Here is a 24,458-nt window from a genome sequence, read left to right as displayed (position 1 = left end):
CTTCACCTGCCTGGATGTTGGAGAAGGGAACGACGTGGCTTCTTTTCCATTCAGGTGGTCCCCCTCTGGAATAACCTATCTGAGTCTACCATCCAAGCTGAGACTCCCCACTCCTTCAAGCCTGGAGTCAACAGGGACTGGGAGAAGGCTGAGTGGAGGCTGGACTGGGAAGCTAAGCCAACATAATTACATCACTCACCACCAGCAAGAACTACAGGAGGATCTACCACTTTATCTTGCTGGCAAATGCAATTTAAGGTAAGGTAATATAAATGGGTATATAAGTCTTAAAACAAGTAAAAATAAAATATTCAAGACAAACTTAAAATAAAACAAAAATTACTATAAATCTGGCTACCGCCTTTTTTCCTCCTTCCCTGGCTGTAAAAGTCTAAACTTTATTGTATTGTTTTGTAATTTATTGAAAACTTATATTTACTGTTATCTTGAACAGTGTGCTTCTGTTTCTTCAAATATAAATAAAAAAAAGTCACTATGCTTATCAAGATTACTGAATAAACTAATGAAAATAATCTGAATATTCAGTATACCATATGATAAACTTAATTCCTGTAAACTCTGCATTTCAAGATTTTACTTTGCTGTAATTTTTATTTTTCAATGTTGTAAATACAAAATAAAATATTTGTAATATAATCTGTTGCACAAATGGAATAATAAGCCCTTGACTTTTACAGCTAGGGGAGCAGGAACAAGGCAGCAGCCAACTCCTGTTTTCAGTAATTTTGTTATTTTAAGTTTGACTTGAATATTCAGTTTAATTTTTACTTGTTTTAAGACTTTATATTGGAACCTGTTACTTTTGTGTTTGCTATGATTGTTAATTCTCATTCCTGTTCACTTTGGGTTTCATTTATCCTTCAATTATAATTTCTGGTTTTATTAAGTATGAATTATTAGAGGGATTTATTTTTCTGGTCTTAAGTTTAATATGGCTCTTTTTTAAGTTTAATATTTCTCCAGTTTTTGTGTCTCTGTCTTAAGAATTAAGACATCTGATTCTGATTTATTAAAATCCCATCCCTCTCAATATACCCTGAAAATTTCAACTAAATGCCATTAACCATATCTAGATTTTTGCAAGTACACACTTCTGACTACTGGGAAGCACATAGTATCTTTTGATTGAGCCACCCATCCCCCCCCCCAGAATTCTATGAAAATTTCAGTATAATACCCTTAATTGTCCCTGAGATATTGTGCACAGTATTTTAACAAGCAGTCTGTACTTAACATATCTTGGTTTATTTAACATCCCCTGCAAGTTTCAACCGAATACCATTAGCTAATTAATCTTCAGATACAGGACATACACACTTTTGACAACTGGGATGCATATAGTTGTATTTTAATTAAGTTCAACATCCCCTCAATTCTGAAAGTTTCAACTTAAACCCCTATATGTGTTCCTGAGATATTGCAGACATATAATTTTGACAACATGAATGCACATGGTGTCTTTTGATTCAGTTCAACATCCCATTGGACATTTCCTGAGATTTTCAACTTGCTATTCTTACCTGTTCCTGAGATATTGCAGCTATGGCCATTAACAACTGGGATGCACATAGTGTATTTAGGTTCAACATCACTTGACATTTTATGAATGTTTTAACTTGTCACCCTAACCAGAAAGATCATAGGGGTTTTTTTGAGGGAATTTTAACTATGTGATTTCTGTAGCCAGACAGTTGCAGATAAACAGTGAAGAACCCACTTTTGAATGGAAATCAATGACTGCCTTTAGGCTCTACCCTAGATAACGTACCTTGTTGGAAGTATTTAAGACCCTCTATTCCATAAAATAATTCTATATCCAGACTTCAACAGCTGAATGGTGGCAGCAGCAGAGCTTGTGTGCACCAAGAAATTTATGATGCTCCAGCCTCTGAATTATCATGCTCCTCAACTGTTGTCAACCCAATATCCACCATTGAAGTATAAGTTGATGCAAGTTTCTTGGTCTATTGCTTTGCACACTTGGAAATCTGTTTATGAGTTAATAATTTCCTCCAGTCTTCATAATAATTTAGTTGTTTTAAGGAAGCTTAGGTTTTATTGTCTTTTTTTGTCTGTGATATTTAGAGACGAAAAGGGATTTATTTTAGTTCATTCAAAAAAAAAAAAAAAAAAAAAAAAAAAAAAAAAAAAAAAAAAAAACATGGAGAATTTTGTTCGTTTAGTCTTTTCACTGTTTGTATTTTGTATTACTTTGACATTTGATTTTTTTTTTCTTTAATTTGCATTCCTTTAACTAAATCAAATTTTTCTTTGATTCAAAGCAAATTCAGTGGATTAATGAGAGTTTTTCATCTTAGAGATGCAGCAATGAAACAAAAGATGTAGTCTCTCTTTTATGGCTATTCTGATTATTGTTTCTCTTTCTTTTGAATTGGATCCTTTTTGCTGTATTTTCTAGTTTAGTTAGATTTATTAAACAAAAATTAAAGCACATTTAGCACTGAAGGACCATCTACTCATGTTAGGCCAAATGGGAGCCAAGTCCGTCTTTCCCCCTTCTGGGGAATGTGCTCAATGTTGACCATCTAACATCTAGTTAGTTCACCATATTTTTTTTTAGATTTTTGGATGGAGAATAGGGGACCTATTGCTCCAACAGAACTGTGATCTTGAATCAGGATATTTTGGGGCTCAAACATTAAGGACGAAAATTCAAAGCTCTTTTCCTGAGCTTCCAATTGAATCACATGTTTCTCTGCGTGATTCACTAATACATCATTTGAAAGAAACAAATGAGAAGACAAATTCTGTTATAGTTACCCAGGTAAGGTATTTGCTTTTTGACATATTTACTTGTGGATGCCATGGTTAATTGTGTACACATTGCACTAGGCCTCCAATTTACCCACTAGGCCTCTAATTGTTTTTTTTAATTTTTTCAAGCCGAGTCTTGGAAAAATCATATCAGCCTCCCCCAGGGTCATATCCAGGATTTTTTCCAGGGGGGATTATGAAAAAAATTCTGTGAGGGTGGGGGGTTGCAAGAATATATTTTTAAAATATCAAAATTTGTTTATATTCATTTTGTTACATGTTTTACAAGCCCACATTTCGAGGGGGGTTCAAACCCCCCTCCCCCCGCCTAGATATGGCTTTGGTCTTCCTTCTTCTGAAGTAAAAATTACTTTGTCTTCCCTCCCCTCTTGAAATTTTTTCTCTGTATCCATGGTCCTTTAGTTTATTAAGAAAAACAAAATATAATAAGCTCTTTATAATTCAAAACTTCAAGATCTTTCAGTTCTAATATTTTTTTTTGTCCTTGATTACAGGGAAAGGAGTATATTTGATAAAGAATAAAAGAACAAACTATTTTAAATGCTATAAGTTAAGTCTTTCATTTTTTGAGAATCCCATCTCATTTTAACAAAATTAGTATTGGGAAGTAATATTGGGAGTCAATTTGAATGGGTTCAAAAAGAGCTTTTGAGTTAATATTTAATTTAAGAAACTTGCAATAACTAGTAGGCCTATTGTGTCATTTTGTTTAGCCAATGGTTTGTAATCTATTACCTAATTTAGCATTATTTAGTGGCCAATAGAGTTCTTCAAATTAGTATTTCCTAAAACACACACCTTAAGAACCTAAGAAGCCACTTGAAAACATTCAAAATAGTCACTTACATGTGACCCTGATCATCAGATAAAAACAGTGGAGTTTTTATCAACATGATCACATTGATAAACCATATATGAATTATTACATAATAAAGGGGTATTTTTGTTTTCAACATGGTTATGTTGATCATTCGTTTTACTAACCTGTCTTGCAAATCTATTGATTGATCAGCTGAAAATTTCAAATAAATTGAATAATCATTTGCATATTATGGTCTGTGGTGTAAAGTTCTGGCAATAAAAAAAAGAAGAAATAGCCCTAATTGTTTGGCTGTATTTTTTTAATAGGAAAAAATAAATATTTAGTTTGTCTTTCAGACTTTTACTTTTTATGAAAAAAAATTTTGTTGCTCCTGCTCATAAAATACGAGGTTTTGTATTTTTTTTTCTTTAATTTGGTACACAATTTCACCCCAAAAGGTTCTTAACTCTTAAAAAAAATCTGTTTAATTTATCCATTTTGTCTTTTTTTTGTTATTGTTGTTTTGCACCGTGCAAGCTAAGCTTTTGGTTTGCTGCTGATTAATTTATTTCGTTTTCGATTTTTAGTAAACAATTGTACTACTATTACTCATTTAACAAAAAATTGCTTTTTCAGTTGTGTTTAGCATTGGCTGATTTGACTCTTCAAATGATATCATGGACAAACCCCATTGATGACATGTTAAGGATTTTCAATGAAGATCAAGGTGTAAATCAACGTTATCTGTGGCCTCTTTTGGAACTTCTAACAGTAATTCCAGAAGAAATACAATTCTCTAGACATTTAAAATTGGGTGCAAATAGACGATCAGAAGTAAAACTGTTAATGTCTAAATCATCTACAAATGTTCTGAGGTTTCTGGTAAGTTTCACTAATCATTATTAGAGCTCTGTGTGGCTATATATAATTTTTTAGAATAGTCATACATTACTGCCCCGAAAATAAGAAACAACTAGATAACTCTACCCAAGATTAGTCTAAAGACCACCCCCCATAAGTTTTTTATGTTTGCTGCTGCAAAAACCGTAATTATAGGCCCGAACTTTATATCTTTCCCTGAGGATATTTCGGGTCTATCTGTGTGGAGGGGGGGGGAGTACGTTTGCCATTGTATTCCTTAATTTGAACAAACATAGCTAAATCAAGTGTTAAGAACAAGAACTACTCTGTACGCTTACCTATTTTAACTTCAATGAATATGCACTAATATAACTCTAAAACCATTACTATGGAAAAAGTTAGGCATAAAATGGAAGATCTCATTAATATGAATACCATGAAGCATATGAGAAAACAAATTCTGTTATAGTTACCCAGACAAGGTTTTTCGTTTTTGACATATTTACTTGTGGAGACTGCAGTTAATTGTGCACATATTGCACAAACACTACACCTGTTTAAGTTGATTTAGATACCTGTGTGCAAATTTTTTTGCTAGGTGTAATTTTCCTCCAAAGACAAATGGTGATGGAGAGGGAGGGTGTCTTATCCAAAAGCAGGCCCAGAGTCTTTTGCAAAAAAAAAAAAAAAAATGAAAAGTGTACCCTGAAAACATGCTTTTCGACATTTCACAAAAGGCTCATGATAATGATCACAAAGATTTCTGTTACGAGATTTTGTTACAGGTTAATCTGAATTGGTTTTCCTAACAAAAAGTGAGTAAAGAGACGAAAAAAGAAACTTTAATAACTAAGGAGTGACATTACACTTGTAACTAAAACCAACAAAGAAGTAAGCTGCTTCCCTTCAACCCAATCAAACAGCTTGTAGTAATGAACTGTAAGTAAGAGCAACCCAGCTCAATAGTAACTGTAACTCTAAAAAATGGAATTTTGATACCAGTAGATATATCAAAATCCTATTTTTATGCTGATTTCAAATAAACAAGTTTCGTTAAGTTTAATCTCAAAGTCTCATCAAAGGTTACAAGCCTGAGAAATTTGTCTTATTTTCGAAAAAAGGAGGAAATACCCCCTAAGAGTCATAGAATCTCAATAAAAATCACACCCTCAGATTCAGCGTATCAAAGAACCCCTGTAGAGGTTTCAAGCTTCTATCTGCAAAAATGTAGAATTTTGCATTTTTTGCCAGAAGAAAGATCATGGATGCATGTTTATTTGTTTTTGTTTGTTTTTTTTCCAGGGGTGATCGTATCAACCCAGTGGTCAACCCTAGAATATCGTGAGAGGGCTCATTAAACGGAAATCAAAACTTCTAGTGCACTTTTTAAGTGACTAAAAAGATTGGAGGTCCCCCTTTTTTTTCCCCAAAATTGTCCGAGTAAAATTTTCAGATTGTCATTTTGTTCGCCATAGTTGAAAAGCACAATAACAATGCCTTTGGATATAACATGACTCACCCCCCACAGCCCCAGGGGAAAGTTCTTCAAGTTACAAAAATCGCCCATTGTTTATGCATAGTATTTGTTATTGGGCAGCATGCATACATTTTAGGGTGGGAAGAAATTTTCTGTTGTTTTTTTTCATGGACGAACTTTCCATGGGAAGGGAATATTCCAGGGGTTGAACATGTCAGAGGTAATTATACACTGGGGGAATTTGCCAGAATTCCTATACAAAATTATTTTTATGTTTTTTGCTTTCTTTCTCCGTCTCAATTTTACACGTGCAGTTGTTAAGGGTAAATGTTGTAGTTGTACTGGGTAAATGATTTCCGGGGATTTTTCAAAAAAGATTAGAAATAAAAAAAACAAGTTATTTCAGCTGAAATTAAGGAGCAACTTATAACTTAAAACGAACAGAAATTATTATGCATGTGAATGGGATTGCCTCCTCCTCAATAAAAAGTTTTAATGTTGCTCCTTACTTTCAATTGAAAAAACTTGCTTTTTTTATTTAATGCTATTCAGGATCAGGTGTTACCTGTGCTTTACTAGAAAAAAACGTACTTTTTTTATACAACTATCCATTAGATTTATTTGGAGTAATGAGTCAAATTTTTCAGTGGACAAAAATAATTCTTAAGCACGAAGGGTCCTTTTCAAAGAAAATTTCTGTTTGATTGAATTTTTGATATCATTCTTCTTTTTATCTAAAAAGTGTTTTGTGTATTAAAGAAAAATTCGCCTTGGTGACACAATTAGTTTTTTTAAATCTCAGAAATAAAGCTTCATCTAACTTAAAACGAAGAGAAAAGTACTATGAATGAATAAATTAACTAAGCTCAACAGGGACATAAATTCAAGCGAAACGAAAATTAAAATGCATACCAATTACACAGATAAGAGTTGAAGTTCGCCCCCCTTACAAACACCATAAAAGCATGAATGGTAATCAGGCTTTAATTAAAACAATGTGTATTTTGAACACATGTCTGTTTTTGTTATAAGAAAAATAACGAACAGAAACACAAAATATGAATGGATTTTACATGAAATAACAGTGAATAATGAGAGGGCTAAATTAATCTGAAAACGATAGAGGTTTTGAATAGATGGTTTTTTGTCCTTTTGTATGACAGACATTCGATAAATAACATGAAAAATATTGAGGAATATAAAATAACCCAACAATATTAATTAATTTTAAGTTAGGACTTCAGGTAGTCATCTCCTGCATAGACTAAAATTTCACTTCAACTCACACACTGTAGGCTCTGGCTCAACTATTAGTAAAACCATTCTTTTTGGCCCCAGGTACGAATTATTAGTAGCCTTCCCATTTGTAATCAATCCGGCCCTAGATTTTCTTTCCATAAAAACCGCGGAGATTCGGCCCTTACCACTTTCTAGAAATAAACTGAGACCGATGGACTAGGAAAAATTTAAGTGGTAAATTTAATTTAAGTGGTAAATTTATCAATTATCAATTTAAGTGGTAAAGCATTAGGTGTACTACATCTATTTATGCTTTTGATAATATGATTTCTGTAAACTAAGCATTCTAAATAATTGGTTCTGTATTTCTGTTAAATATTATATTTAAAGTATAAACCCCCTCAATCAAGATCACTTTTTTCCTGTGTTTGGTATTTCAATAGAAAGAATCGATTCCTCTCGTGACAGAGTGAAATAAGTTTGAAGTTCAGGTTTCTTTCGATTTGAACAGTTAGTTTTGCATCAGGTGTGTTTTTAGACACTGCGTGTTTAGATTAATTTTTCTTGGTTTCAGTTAAGTTTTGTTTGTTTCATCTTTCAGGAAACAACATTGCAGACACCTTTAGAGGATTTCGTTACTCATCATATGCGAGTATTAAAATGCTATAAGACATGGGTAGGTACGCAAACTGCACCTGTGGATATATGGGGAAGGTCTTCAGTTTTAGTTTTCGCTTTCGACTTTCTAAAATCACCTCAGGTAAATACTTATCATATCTCCTTATTACTAATTAATTATTTTCGGTGATCCCAAATGAGTTCAGTATGTAGGTTGTTTTAGTTATTTCTTTTGTCACTGTTTGTTGCTTTATTTCTCATCCTTTCTTTCCGGATGAGTCAATTTCTTTCAACTTCTTAATATGCACCTTGTAATTCAGTGGTACACTAGTATGCAAGTGTCATAAGAGTGAACCAGAGCCCACTGTAACCGAAATTTTAAAAACATGTTTTGAAAAAAAAAAAATAGTGAAAAAGAAGTGACATCTAAAGCAGATTGAGGAATGGAAAGCATCATTTACTACCACAACTGTGAACAACAAACTGCAGCACAAAGCGACCTGGTCCCAAATCAGCTTGACAAACTCCTCTCTTATCTCAGTATGTTCAAACATTCTCTATTTATCTCATCCTTTGAAGTTTCAATTTGCTTTAAATCCTTTCTTATGACTTCTTTTCAATGCATTCGAGGCCGAAACCACAATCATTTAGCCCCAGATGGAGGGCCAAAAAGTACTATCTTTGACAATCTTTCATCTATGAAACGATGCCTGACCATAATAATCTTTCTAGTCCTAGATAGTGAGATCGAATCGCACTTTTAAATAGGCCTACTATTTAGGCACTTTTTAAATAGGCCAATACAGTTTTACATTAGTAGTAAAACTGTATTGCGGAAAATTTTTTTCAAGAATTTAAAATAGATCTTAAAACCCTTGGAAAATGGCTGTGGATGGAAATTGAAAGTGAACCATTGGAATCAACACTGTTGAAAACTCTTGATGGAGGTTTTCAGCCTCCCCCTTCTCTGAAAACCCAAAAAAGCTGGTTTTAGCCTGTGTGTCCTCACTGATATGCCCTTTTTTGATGCTAGCGGGCCAGTAGAACATTGCTTAAAGCTGTTTAAAGGCTTATTTGAAAGTTAATCCTAATATCTACGTGCTTTCATGAATTTGTCTTGATGAGCGTGGCAAAAATGTGCCAAACTTGGCGGAACTGTGTCAAACACGGCAGAGACTATTGGCAAATAGCACTAAAGTAAAATGCAGTTTTTCGCAACTGTATTTTTTGTTTTCATTTCTGTATTATGTGTAATGACGTTATTCTAAATGACGTCTGTATATATCTGTGAATAAAGAGCGACAGTGCCAAAAAAACTGATTTACTCTTTACTAGATCCCAACTAAGAAAAAGCTGAAGGTTTTCCTGTGCATGTCTTTTAAGGAGCCAGCAGGGACATGTTTTTGGGAAGTTTAGAGGAGGCACGTACGCAGAGATTTTTTGGGGTGTGAGGAGGTTGTAAAACCAATTTTTCCGGGGGAGGGATCCAATATTTAGAAAAAAAAATATTGGATAACTTAAACTATAAGTGCCCGTAAATTCAAAAAAATTCAAGGTCTTGGGGGCCCGGGCCGGAGCCCCTCCCCCCTACTTTGATAATTCGCTCCTAACAATGTATAAGCTCTTTCCATTAGAAAGTGAGACTTTCTGACAAATTAGAAATAAGAGTAGTGGCGTCAGTTGCGGGGGGGGGGGGGGCATTGCCCCCTTAATATTTTGAAAAATACCTTTTTTGGTATTAGCTTGGAAAAATGGGCTTGGGGAGTATTTTTATTGAGAAAATTGAAAAAACAAAATTGCCCGTCTTCTAAATTTTATGACATATACTCTTCCTAATCTCCGTGGATTGATACCGCTGTCTAAGAGCCCAAATCTCAGATTTATCTGAAGTAGCAAATATGTCATGTGTTGTAAATTTAATCTCAGATCCATTATTCAAATGATTAAAAACAGAACTTGAGGTATCAATAGAATTACCCAAACATATTTTTATTCATAAGGAATGCCTTCGCTTTCCGGCAATCGGAGAGTGGATTTTGGGGATGTTTGTCTGTGGCCAAAACAAAGATAGACTGCATATAGATAAGAATCCCGAGAGGCATTGCGATTAGGGATTCTAGTTATAATTTTTTTTTAGCGACATTTTATGTTAATATTTCTATTTACATTCAACAAAATGTTAGAATTAATTTTACAGGAGAGTAGTTTGTTATGTATTCAGTTAATTTGAATTTCAAAATAAATCAATAAATGACTCCTTTATAGCAATCAATAATAACATAAAAACACGCTTGCTTAGGGTTATGAACTATACGTCAATGTGTTTGTTTACAATGCACTTAAAAAACCTGAGGAATAGAAGTTTCGCCCGACGGTACAAGTGAAGGCAAGTATCGGGTAGTCGAACTGACGGGTGGCAGGGTAAACTTTTGAAGACCATCCAATCGGGTAAACTGCATTGTACTGGGGTTCATTCTTAAGACTGACTTTTATTCAGGGGAAATATACCCGAGAGTTTCAGACGAAAGACATTTGAAGCCAAATTTCATTGTCAAGTCTTATTTCACCATCAATATAGTCCACGCATAAAAATCATCAAGTTCAACCATGAGCTGTTGGATTTTCTTTGTCCCCATGGTTTGCTTTTGGGCTGAATCACTTTCATCTTTTCAGGAAACACTTTTCTGTATTCATCGTAGAGCTCTTTGGTCAGAGACGAGGTCAAGTAGTTGCCGTCAGTAAGGCAAAGATTGTCGCTCCAGTTTTTATTTTTAACAACTCTTTGTGCACGGTCGGGAGTAAACGACCGGTACACAACCGTTTTTTCTTCTCTGTAACTAATACCTTTTTTACTTGCTTCCCAAATAATGACCAAGTGATCACTGAGAACGATTAGGGGTAATTTATGGGGCATTATAGAAATCGGAAATGTCTGTAAAAACTGGTTCCAACATTTTGTTGTCAAGTCTTTTCCTTTCACGAATTTACAGAGTGATATTGTATTCTCTATCCACAAAGGTTTAAGACTGTTAAAGTTACCAAAAACTACCTCTGCAGTGTAAGGACACTTGGAACGTATTGATTTGCCAAAAATGTGACACAATGTCAATCGAAAATGTACCCTTTGACGGATAGTATAATGCACCAAATATAGTAGAATATACCTCCTTCGATAGGTACTGTTTAGTTCATACCCACAGAATTTTAAGAATCTTTTAAGCCCAGAACTCCGAGGAACTTTAGTATTAAGTAGTCAGTAGGGGATTGATGGACAGTAGAGCAGGTCAACCCAACCTCCATGGGTCACCGGGTTTCTATCTTTGTCAAATCCTGGTTACATGTACACATCATAACCGAAAACTTCCACTAGAAACTCAGTGTAGGCCAAGCCTCGGAAAGCATATAACATCAGTTTGGTGTTTTGTCAGTGTAAGATCAAGCTCTTCAAGTTTATTCGTGAGAGACCTCACTTTTGAGAGGATAACTTTAAGAAACAAGCTTAAGGAACACTTTCTTTTTATATCGCCGTGGTAGTTGCCTCTGAGGGATGGCTGTACTATTGCGGGTACAAACCTGTTAGTGATTGCTATCGGTGTTGGTATAGTTTGTTTGGAGGTGATAGGTGTCGGCATACTGTGTAAGATGGTGACCGGAATGCTGGAAGTTGTTGCTGGTCACAAACAGATTTTCCGCTTTAACCCATTGAAGGCTGAGTGAACCAGGGTTGTTGTGATGGAGCTGGGTAGTTACGCTCATGGAAACAGGAGCCCTACAGACTTTCAGCGGCATATGCGGAACAGAAAATCCTTCTTGAGTCGCTGCTTGGAGGAATGAACCATTGTTGGTCGTTCATTCCAAGTCTTTCCTGGGGTTGTAATGACAGAACAGTCTTTCCTTTTGAAAGATTGATTTCAGCTTTTCATTTTGGGGCTTAGTGAGCCTAACACGGAAAGGCAAATGGAGGCTAGAGCTTGGGTTTGTAAATTTGAATTAGGGGATACCATTGACAGATTTCTTTCAGTGCCCTTCAAAGCGGTATGCACAAACATGAGCCTATTACCGTAATTTCAGTCATCATCCAGCCATTGTCCGTCCTGCCCAGTGTACCCTACAAGATACTCTACCGCGATGTAGGGTATGTTGTGGAATTCGTGGCCAAAATTTGACAGACTTGGGTCGGTAATGGCTGCCAAAACCACGCCAAGGGGGGGGGTTAATCCCCCGGACATTCTAAGCACCGCCCGTGGCGAAAGAAAATAGATCTTATAGAGCAATTCCAGGTGATAGAAAATTAGTGCTGGTTCTCAGGATCAAGTACCACTTAGCGCTGATGCTGACGAGTGGTGGATAACTCTCACCACTCTTTTGAGGGACGAGTGTTGCCTGATCAAGCCAGTCTGAAGCTAGCAGATGGGGCTCATTGAATAGGGAAAACAGTGCTAGATACTTCGACACTACCAACTTAGGGTCTTCTAAAAAGGGGAAAAATTCAAAAGAATTGTTTTAGCACTTGCAAATTATTTTTTAGCAGATCCTGAATAATCCTTACCATTGTTGAGGTAGAAAGAATGATAAATTTTTCAATTATTGTTACTTCGCTGTTTCTTTTGATTTGGCTCTGCTCACGTAGGCATATTCACTATTCCTCTTCTGTCTTACGCTCCATTTATTATATAGATATAATTTACACCTTGATTGAAGTGCAGTTACTTTTTTTTCATAGTCATATTTTATCTTTTTTTATGTTGTCATATTTGGTTGTTCTAGGTCTCTACTTAATCAATTAGAAAATTTATATTTAATTCTCAGTGTCTTTGGTACTTCGAAGATCACTTTTTAGCAGTGAAATTCAAGGTTGTGAAATGTAAGTATAAAACTACATTGACGGTTCCTGGTTTCGAATTTCAGTTATTTTCTTCTTCATCGTATTTTTCTTCATTGCAAACACATTTTTTTCTTATTTTCTACCTTATTGGCTTTTATTTGTATGCAACTGAGCTTTTCTTTTTTAACAGCGTAGAAAGTTGTAGAACGTTCGTATAAAGTTATCTTGAGAGCCTATTTGATCGCAAATGCGGAGCTCTACGCTCTTTTTCATAGTGGAATTGATCAGGTAAGACTAGAACCTTTTGCCTTTATCATACCGCAAGAACTAATATTTCTCCTTATGTCAGATTTGGATATCTGGTAACTGCATTGCTCTCAGAGCTTCTTAAAAGTCAAATTTGACATCGAATCAATATTTCACGATAGTTATTTGAGTAGATATAACCAAAGTATTGTAGTTGTTTAATTTTTAATAAACTGTAAATAGAAACTGTTGTAATTGAATAAAGAAAAAGAATCACATTATATTTTTGAGTATGAAACTTCTTTTAGGGAGGAAATCGCGTACATGAGGCAGCTTCTGACGCAGTTTGTGCATTACTTGAAGAACAGATAGAATGTTGTAATGTGCCAAAGCATTTATCTGACTTTATCGTTGGTAAATGTAAAGAGTTAAGAGATGCGTATTCAAATGCCGTAGTTGAAGAAGACTCAGACAGGTATTCTTTTTTCCGTTTGTTTTATTTATTTAGTCTGCGTTTAGAACTGTAGGATTCATAAACAACACTGACAAGCCCACTATGTTAAAAGTTGGAGTGTGTAGTATATACATGAAAATATATTCAGGGTTGTTACAATTGAATTGTTTTCCGCCAGCAAACTGTGTGCTGAAAAAATTGTTCTAAATATTATGGGACAACGTTATGTTTTTCAAAGTGTCTTAGTCCTTTTTATTTTTACAGTAGCGTTTCTAAAATATTACTTGATTTTGTTGACAATTCAAAGAAACTGGTAATGTCCAGTAAAGGAGTTTCCTTGTACCAATAAACTCAAGATGTAAAATTCAGTCTGTAAGAAACGCAACCAAACCGGTGTAATGGAAAATTTTGTTATCCAAAAAAAACTTTTTCGCATGCAACCAGTGGTCTGTGTTGCGCAGGTACCGATCTCCTGATTATGCGTCTTAGGCCGGGAGTGCAATGCGTGGTTGGTGGCAAATCATCCGACGCTTCCTGTGTTTCTCCCCCAAGTTTCTCCTGGTACTCATTTGAAGGTAGGTCGACACTTGGCTGACCTTGCAGTCATACCGCTGACCCCCGCTAACAACCAAATAACCAGCGACACCAGGACCTGAACCCTGTCCTTACAGACAAAGAACTACCAGTACTCCTATAAATGGATTTGTTTCCTTATTTTGGTGGTCCCCTTTGCTCTCTAGTCATTTGTCTGTGAGTAAGGAGTGTTGAAAAATCTGTTTCACATTCATATGTAGTTTTGAACGGTCAGCCCATTAGAGCTATTTTAAAACGTTAGGATAAAATCCTGTCATTGTAATCCAAAAATTTCTATAATGCTCTTTCCAGAAAACATGTTTTCCGCTCTATCATACGTTAAACAAATAAACTGTTCTTGAGTGAAATTGACCTCAGATCATTATTGGAGGAGTACAATTAGACTGTCAAAAAATCGGTGGTTTTTCAAATTTTTGTAGATGAGGAAAACAGTTTTTAGATGCCTTTGCTGAGAATAAATATATGTTCCTTCCTTAAGAATGCCGTCATCAAAGTTAAGCTCACTTTCATCAATATACTTTTAATAAATGTAAAGATCAAAACAAAACCTAAAAACAGCATTTAGCATTTATTGTTAATGCAGTATATCCCAATAAGTATTTGAGGACTATAATTATACAAATATTAATGTGAATAGTCAGAATATAGGTTGATTTTAATAGTTTTGCAGAAATCACTTTGTGGTCCTCCATAGAACAGCATGCATTAACTTGAGAACCCCTACTCTGGAGGAATCTTCCTCGTTTTTCAAATCACTGTCGAAAAAAGTGCGAAAATTTGTCCTTTCATTTTGAGCACCGGCTGCATACTGTGCATCCTTTTGAGCTCCTAAAGCTATCTAAAATTCCAGTATTAATCAAAAAGGCGAAAGGGTCTCGTATGTCTAGTTGTATAATAAGGAAACAAATACAACGTAGAAACAATAGGGAAAGTTTATAGCCCTAGCATCCTTACTTCAGCGAAGTTCAACCAGGACTGGTGAAAAGAATGAAATGAAGAAATATAAACTCATTCAAACTAAGGAGAATAAATACGGTTTCTCATCGAAGATTCATTTCGTAAGCCTTCTAATTTTTTATAGAGGCGTTCCTTGGACAAGCGAAAATCGTGGCTAAACAAATTCCTTTCTAATCTAACAACTTGAGCAAAATCAACGGTGGACAGGTTTTCCAGCAAAAAAGTTTCCAACGATTTTCTCTCTGAAGAAGTAATATGTCGTTTCTTTTTTTTGTCCTTAATAATATGGACTAGGGTTTTTAACTGTAGTGTATGGGCAAATTGCGCTTCTTTTCGGGTATTTAAATGTAATTTATATCTTAAAGACTTGGGAATAAGGTTTTCCTTTCTACAGGATTCTAAAAATTTTTGTTGATTGATAATATTAGCATGTTTTTTACCTAGACTAATAAAATAAAAGATATCATAGGTCAACTGCTCCCCATAAGCTAGACGAAAATAGCGACGAAGACCACACTGCCTTTCCATAACAAACAAATACAACGTAGAAACAATAGGGAAAGTTTTTTCAAGACAATGGAAATTATTTATTTAGATATTTCGGCCCTATGTCCAAGGGCCGTCTTCAGCACAATACAATACTATATATATATATATATATATATAAAAGAACTTACATCAAATTGTGAGAATTAAAACTGAATATAAAAACACTTATTAAAACATTTTTTTTTAAAATATAGCCCTAGCATCCTTACTTCAGCGAAGTTCAACCAGGACTGGTGAAAAGAATGAAATGAAGAAATATAAACTCATTCAAACTAAAGAGAAATAAAATGATTAGATGCAATTTCTTAAAGCTAATCTTGCTTGTTTAGCAGCCTGTCTCAAAGGCCTTTTCGTAGTTGGTTCAGTAATATTATAAATTGGTTTAGTAAAATATTTTGTTAGATCATTTTTAATTAAATTTGAGTATAAAGAATTTAGTGAGTATTCCCCCAAGTCCCTGTTCAAAGAAATATTTTTGTTTATTTTGAGATTAATTTCAATTGATTCTCGAACCACCTGTTTTATTCCCAAATCATTACTAATGAGTGAAGAGTTTTCAAAAAGTATCATGTGGGACGGATTATTAAATATATGCCAACCTAGAGCAGAATCAAAGGAGTTGTTGGAACCATTTGAAATTAAGGCCTTGTCTATGTCATTTTTATGCTGTTGTAACCTTTTGTCTAGATTCTGATGGGTCCTGCCGACATAGTATTTTCTGCAATCACAGGGTATTTGATAGACCCCTCTTTGGCGAGTAACTGGGGTCTTATCTTTACCCGAATTTAAGAAATTGATGATTTTAAAATTATTAGTAAAAACTACGTACAGATTATTTTTTGTGCAAATATTTTTTAATTTTGTTGTAATCTTTGGGATATACGGAAGATAGACAATATTTGAGGGCTTATCAATAGCCTCACATTGTGAAGTATCTTCTTCGATTTTACAAGAGTGTCTTTTTATTCTACGGCTAATTATTTTATTTACAAAAGGAATGGGGTATCCATTACCAAAAAGAATATCTCTGATAAAATTTATTTCTGCATTTATATATGAATGGGAGCAAATATTTAGGGCACGATCAATGAGGGAAATTACAACTGCTCTTTTAACTTGTGGGGGGTGATTTGAATTAAAGTGAAGGTATCTATTGTTTTGTGTTGGCTTTCGATATATAGTAAAATCCAGTTCATCAGCATTACGAATAATTATTACATCTAAAAACGGTAGTTTATTTTCAATTTCAACTTCAAGGGTGAACTGCAAATTTCGGTCATAAGTGTTAAGATGATCTAAGAAGCCACGAAGTTCAGCTTCTCCATAATTCCAAAGTGAAATTACGTCATCCATATAACGACCCCAATAGACATGTTTTAGGAAATAAGAATCCAATGCCCAATTCTCAAGATTCTCGACGTAAATATTTGCTAGTAGCCCGGATAAAGGTGCCCCCATGGGTAATCCATTTTTTTGCTGATAAAAAGAATCGCGAAATTGAAAATACATAGAAAACTTATTACAAATTTTAACAAGAGTCATTAAAACTTCACAATCAATTCCTGTCGCTGAAGTCTCGATCAAGTGGTAATTTTCTTCTATTTTGTTTTTTAATAATTCCTCTGAAATAGTTACATCTATATTTGTATACATGGAAACAATGTCGAAACTACTAACTATTGTGTTTTCTGAAATACTTGTGTTGCTAAGTTTTTTAATCAAATCTGCTGAGTTATGAATATGGGAATTTTGAGAATACAATAAAGGTTTGAAAGCTGCACAAAGCCATTTTCCAATATTGGCAGCGGGAGCTTTAGTACAAGCTACAATAGGTCTTAAGGGAATACCCTGTTTATGTATTTTTGGTAAACCGTAGAGTTTAGGACAGAAACTACCACGGGGAAAAAATTTATTGTATAGTTGTGGGGTGATTTTACCATTTTGTTTTAGCTGCTTTAATTCATTTATAATATTATTAGTGAACTGATCAGTAGGATCATGAGTTATTGTTTGATATGTAATTGTGTCATTTAAATGCGAAAAAATGTTGTTGTCATAGTCTGTTGTATTCATGACAACAAGTGAATTGCTTTTGTCTGCTTTAGTTATTATAATAGAAGGATCTTTTCGGAGATTAGATAGTATTTTTATGTCATGCAAATTTTCCGGTGTGGAATTGGTAGGAGGCTTAAACTTTTTTTGGCTATTATAGAGGATATTTATTAGACCAGATCTAACTTCATCCGGGTTAGAGACAGAAGGATAGTGTTTATGCAAAGCGGACTCTAGAGAGGAAACTATATCTGCCACAGGAACCTGTTTCGGTAGAAAAGAAAATTTTGGGCCTTTTTCTAGTGTTTCGATTTCCTGGGGTTCCAATGTTTTAGAAGAGAGGTTAACGATAGCAGGCCCAGGAGTGAATCTTGGAGAATAAATACGGTTTCTCGTCGAAGATTCATTTCGTAAGCCTTCTAATTTTTTATAGAGGCGTTCCTTGGACAAGCGAAAATCGTGGCTAAACAAATTCCTTTCTAATCTAACAACTTGAGCAAAATCAACGGTGGACAGGTTTTCCAGCAAAAAAGTTTCCAACGATTTTCTCTCTGAAGAAATAATATGTCGTTTCTGTTTTTTGTCCTTAATAATATGGACTAGGGTTTTTAACTGTAGTGTATGGGCAAATTGCGCTTCTTTTCGGGTATTTAAATGTAATTTATATCTTAAAGACTTGGGAATAAGGTTTTCCTTTCTACAGGATTCTAAAAATTTTTGTTGATTGATAATATTAGCATGTTTTTTACCTAGACTAATAAAATAAAAGATATCATAGGTCAACTGCTCCCCATAAGCTAGACGAAAATAGCGACGAAGACCACACTGCCTTTCCATAACAAACAAATACAACGTAGAAACAATAGGGAAAGTTTTTCAAGACAATGGAAATTATTTATGTAGGTATTTCGGCCCTATGTCCAAGGGCCGTCTTCAGCACAATACAATACTATATATATATATATATAAAAGAACTTACATCAAATTGTGAGAATTAAAACTGAATATAAAAACACTTATTAAAACATTTTTTTTTAAATATAGCCCTAGCATCCTTACTTCAGCGTAGTTCAACCAGGACTGGTGAAAAGAATGAAATGAAGAAATATAAACTCATTCAAACTAAAGAGAAATAAAATGATTAGATGCAATTTCTTAAAGCTAATCTTGCTTGTTTAGCAGCCTGTCTCAAAGGCCTTTTCGTAGTTGGTTCAGTAATATTATAAATTGGTTTAGTAAAATATTTTGTTAGATCATTTTTAATTAAATTTGAGTATAAAGAATTTAGTGAGTATTCCCCCAAGTCCCTGTTCAAAGAAATATTTTTATTTATTTTGAGATTAATTTCAATTGATTCTCGAACCACCTGTTTTATTCCCAAATCATTACTAATGAGTGAAGAGTTTTCAAAAAGTATCATGTGGGACGGATTATTAAATATATGCCAACCTAGAGCAGAATCAAAGGAGTTGTTGGAACCATTTGAAATTAAGGCCTTGTCTATGTCATTTTTATGCTGTTGTAACCTTTTGTCTAGATTCTGATGGGTCCTGCCGACATAGTATTTTCCGCAATCACAGGGTATTTGATAGACCCCTCTTTGGCGAGTAACTGGGGTCTTATCTTTACCCGAATTTAAGAAATTGATGATTTTAAAAAATTGATGATGATTTCTTCAAGTGTGCATTTTCAGTCAATGAGATAATTGTATCCATGAAGGTTGAAATAATATTGTCAGTAAATACATTGAATGGTACATGAATCGCAACTGCAGGTGAAGAGGGAGGAAATCCAGTCGAATTCCCCAAAAGTTGGCATGATGAACTCACCTGGAATATCTTCTGTACCATCTGAAATTTTGGCAATCTTCACCTATTAATATAATCTTTTCGTCTAGGCAATGATAAAAGATTAAGACGCGGTATATTTATCTAATCTCCGACTCAGGGGATAATTTAGTCCTAAAATATGGATTCTTGTCTTTGGCAGGAGACTTCTTCTCTGAGACAAAACTTTTTACTTTTACCTCTAAAGAACAAATCAGTGCACATTTATGTAAATTACACCCCTCTCTGTAAAACTCGAATAATTTAAAGGAAATATTTCAGAATATTCAATTGTTGACAGCGTAAAATTTGTCGTCTGATTATCTTGTAAATTAGACCAGCCAAGGAGAATCAGCTAGTGTATCTATAAAGTATTCTAGGGGCTCAGATAAAGTATTAAGGGGTTGTAGCCTTTAATTTATCTGTTGGAGGCTGGGGCTCATTATTTTCTATTGAGTTTAACTCCAATGCATTCGTTCTGCTAAGCCTTAAGGGTTGGATACCTTAAAGGATTTGTTTTTGTGACCAAACTATTCAGAATGGATTGGGAGGTCTTGCCATAACTTAAATAGTTTTGATAAAAGTCTGAATAACTGACAGAAAACTAAAAGCCGATACCTACTTTCTCGGAAATCTTAAAAGACCATTTAACCTCTACCGTTTTGTGCCGCAGTTAGAGATATTGGGATTTAGTGAAACTTACGTCAGTAGAAAGCTTGACTTTTGTTTTTGATTGGATGGAGCTGAATTTTCTTTTTAAAATTCAGGCAAGGGCAGTCCATAAACATATTCTAAAATACCTGCTTGGAAAAATCAAAAATCAGCTCAAAAGTAGTATCATCGAATAATTCGACAGCTTTGGAAGTTCCTTGTTGTGCTAACCGCTTTAATTGAAATTTTGCCGACAAAAGATGTCCATTATTTATGCTGTATGTACATTGAGTAGACAGCATTTTGCTTAGCAACTAGTAAGAGATGATATGTTTTCTTTGTTTTGAACTAGCCTCTCGTTAGCTTTTCGGACTGTTGATACATTTAAGATCCCCTGCAAATTTTCACCGAAATTGCATCAGAAGTTCTCTGTTTTTCTGGAAAAATTTGCTAATGAACCCTTTGTCTTTGAGACTGTCATCCAACGTTGAGACTTCCAAAATGACTTATGATGTCGAATCCCCTTAATGTATCGCTACATATTTGTATAATATTTCCCCTTTACGCTTTGGCTTCCCTGGTCAGTGTAATTGAATATTGTTGAGCTAGGAAAGGATAAACTTATAAGAATAAATAGCTTTAGAGAATACTTTTTTCTTTAATTTGTTCTCTCTGTTATTCTTCAATTATATTTCCGCCTAACAAGTTTAAGATTTAAATATTAACAATTTTGCCTCTTAAATTTCTAGGTATTTTCCACCTTAAATTTGTAGGTCGTGTGATTCTGAAAGTAAGAAAACCAAAGTTATTAAGGTTATAATAGAGAAAACCGGTAGGTATACAAGTGTTGTTTTTGTAAATAAAAAGCTTTATGTCTTTTCTTCCTTTGAAGGGCAATGAATTACTGTCGAATTTTCACATTCCTCTGTGAATCTCAGTTATATGACATCGTTGGAGATAATGATGTTTATCAACCAGAACGTTTGGATCTAATAGATATATTAATTGCCTGCTGTGAGCATCCTGAATATGAGGTAAGGACTCAAAAAAAGGCAAAGAAACGCCCAAATATTTTAGAAAAATCTTTTTCGAGTCATGTCGCATGTGTACCGGTGTGAAATTTCTATCGGAGGTTTTTAGAGGTTACCACTCTTTTCGTACAAGCCAAATTTAAAGAAATTCCTTGCTAAGAAAATTTAAGATTGATTTCTATGATTTATATTATTATTGACTTATATTATTATTATGTATTTATTTATTACTATTGAGTATAACGGATCCTGATCTCTTATCTCAATGAATTAATGAGTATTTACTTAAATTAAATTTGATGACGTGACTTTTTTTAATGAGGTCGAATGAGTCCTTTATGCAGAGAAGAAGGGCATTTAATTGCATTTTTCTCTTTTTTTTTGTCTTGGTTTGACTGTGAGTGTGCTATGAGTGCAATTATTTAATCTTTATATAAATGAAACTGAACTAGACACTAAATACCGCTATTGTGGGCGATATCCATGCGTCTTTTCTTCTGGTCTCTGTCCCCTCATTTAATGAATGTCTAATGCGACGGTGCTCTAACGGTAAACATTCTAGCTCAATCCCACCCTCTTTAAAGTTTACTTTTCACCTTCTTATGAAGACGTTAGATGCTGCTGTTTGAGTCACGGAGTAATATAAAACATCTCTGGTTTCCTCATGTAATTTTACCGATATTTTGAGCCTGGCAATACAAGGTCTTGTATAATAATAATTTAACATTTTTGAAATTATAGATATAAATATATTTATTAATAGAGAAAATTATATTGTTAAATTATAATAATAATTTAACTCAATAACAGTTTATATAAGGAAATAGGAAACAGAAGAGAAGTGTATATTCAGTGCTGGAATTAGAACCGAAACATGGCTCTTGAGGGAATTAAAAACTACTAGCTTCATTAACAGTATATCATTTTGCAGCTGGAGTAAGAAATCGATAATACCTGTGACATAAATCCCACAAGCACTTCCAGTAGAACCACCGTTGATGGTACTGGCAGTACTGGTACTCCCAGTGGTGGCACACACAGAGCAAAATTTAAAAAGCACGGTCAGCTTTAGGGTTTACTTTGTAGCTTTATATGGCTTTGATCGCTTTTTCTTGGAGATCAACTTGAATTACAACTCTAATCAATTTCCCTTAGTCTTTAGTATTATACCCTTGGCCGTCCAAAACGCAAAGATGTCCCGAGTTTGTTTAAAACAATTGGAGCTTACAGCTGCAAGGCTAGATACAAAATTACTGCAAATAATGTGTTTTGATTTAGGATACATCCAAAAAAAGTTTTGTGTGGGTTTTGCATGCCTTACCAATCCGAACATCAAGGCTATTTGCCATCTATTTTTGTGTTGAAAATGTCTTTTGATTTTTGCTGGCCAAAATACAGAGAATTGGGAGTCCCTATAAAGATCAATTTAGCACTTTTATTAGAAAATCTTGTGAAAGATTTAGATTTCGCAAGAATACGCTTTTTATGGCACTTGGTATTAACCAAGTGACATACAGCAATCGTAAATTATGTCGGTCTGTCGGTCTGTCTGTCGGTCCCGGATTTGCTACTTTAGGCACTTCAAGGTAAGCTAGGACGATGAAATTTGGCAGGCGTATCAGGGACAGGACCAGATTAAATTAGAAATAGTCGTTTTCCCGATTTGACCATCTGGGGGGAGTGGGGGGCCCGTTAATTCGGAAAAAATAGAAAAAATGAAGTATTTTTAACTTACGAACGTTTGATCAGATCTTAATGAAATTTGATGTTTCGAAGGATATCGTATCTCAGAGCTGTTATTTTAAATCCCGACCGGATCTGGTGACATTGGGGGGGGGGAGATGGAAGGGGGAAACCTAAAATCTTGGAAAACACTTAAGAGTGGAGGGGTCGGGATGAAACTTGGTGGGATAAATTAGCACAATTCCTACTTGATTGACATAACCAGAACGGATCCGCTCTCTTTGGGGTAGTTGGGGGGGGGGGGGTTAATTCTGAAAAATTAGAAAAAATGAGGCATTTTTAACTTACGAACGGGTGACCGGATCTCAGTGAAATTTGATATTTAGAAGTATATCGTGTCTCAAAGCTCTTATTTTAAATCTTAACTGGATCCAGCGTCATTGGGGGGGGGCAGTTGGGGGGGGGGGGCGGAAATCTTAGAAAATTCTTAAAGCGGAGAGATCAGGATGAAACTGCATGGGAAGAATAAAAACCTGTCTAAGATACGTGACTGACATAACCGAACCGGATCTGCTCTCTTTGGTGGAGTTGGGGGGGGGGGGGTAATTTGGAAAAATGAGGTATTTGTAACTTACGAAAGGGTGACCAGATCTTAATGAAATTTGATATTTAGAAGGATCTTGTGCTTTAAAGCTCTAATTTTAAATTCCGACCAGATCCTGTGACATTGGGGGGAGTTGGAGGGGAAAACCGAAATCTTGGAAAACGTGAAAATTGGGGTATTTTTATCTTACGATTAGGTGATCGGATCTTAATGAAATTTGATATTTAGAAGGAATCCATGTCTCAGAGCTCTTATTTCAAATCCCGACCAGATCTTTTGAAGTTGGGGGGAGTTGGAGGGGGAAATCTTGGAAAACACTTGGAGTGGAGGAATCGGGATGAAGCTTGGTGGATAGAATAAGCAAAGGTCCTGATACGTAATTGACGTAACTGTACCGGATTCGCTCTCTTTGGGGGAGTTAAGGGGAGGAGTCCAGTGATTTGGCGAGTTTGGTTCTTCTGGACGTACTAGGACGATGAAGATTTGTAGGCGTGTCAGGGAGCTGCACAAATTGACTTGATAAAGTCGTTTTCCAGATTCTACCATCTGGGGGGCAAAAGGGAGAGGAAAAATTTTAAAAAATTAGGTATTTATAACTTACGAGTGGGTGATCGGATCTTAATGAATTTTGATATTTAGATGGACATTGTGACTCAGAGCTCTTATTTTCAATCCTGACCGGCATTAAGCCTCTGATTTTCCTTTTAAATCAATCTATTGATTCTTAGAATTAAAAATCCTCTGATGCCACCCTCCTGAGATTCTAGTTGCCTAATCCATTGAAATGCAGTACGTAATAAATCTTCAAGTCGAGAAGGGGGGCTCTAGTATGTTTAGTAAAATAACTTGCCAAAGAAAATATGAATGAAAATACAGTTTTTATTACAAACGCTAAATGTCTTGAACTGAAAACTGGCTATTTTTGGAATCTAGAGCTGCCAAATAAGTTGAAGAAACATAATATGAGATTTAGGAAAATTAAGGAATATAATCTGATTCTATATTTTTTTAATTGTATTATTAATTGTCTTACGAGAAAATAAATTCAACTATAATTTTGTGTATTTCACTTTTTTAATTTGCTATTTCATATTTTAAAAATAGAGCTAGGTAATGAAGTCTATCTTTCAATTTTTTGAAGATAGTATTTATGATTAAAAATTAACATTTAT

At 34.7% G+C, this 24,458-nt stretch overlaps 1 protein-coding gene across 1 annotated transcript in view; it reads left to right on the top strand.

The window, feature by feature from the left end:
* The window catches only part of LOC136039075 (transportin-3-like), a 94,511-nt gene that overhangs the window by 4,716 nt on the left and 65,337 nt on the right, over window positions 1-24,458 (top strand). The window contains exons 2-6 of the mRNA XM_065722562.1: window positions 2,603-2,806; window positions 4,256-4,501; window positions 7,798-7,956; window positions 13,194-13,360; window positions 20,861-21,002. Of these exons, the coding sequence (XP_065578634.1) occupies window positions 2,603-2,806; window positions 4,256-4,501; window positions 7,798-7,956; window positions 13,194-13,360; window positions 20,861-21,002 (918 nt within the window). The remainder of the gene's footprint in view (window positions 1-2,602; window positions 2,807-4,255; window positions 4,502-7,797; window positions 7,957-13,193; window positions 13,361-20,860; window positions 21,003-24,458) is intronic.

Source organism: Artemia franciscana, chromosome 2 (genome assembly GCF_032884065.1).
Source record: "Artemia franciscana chromosome 2, ASM3288406v1, whole genome shotgun sequence".
Lineage (NCBI taxonomy): Eukaryota > Metazoa > Arthropoda > Branchiopoda > Anostraca > Artemiidae > Artemia > Artemia franciscana.
The sequence above is the reverse complement of the archived record's forward strand: the minus strand, read 5'-3'. Positions and strand labels throughout refer to the sequence as shown.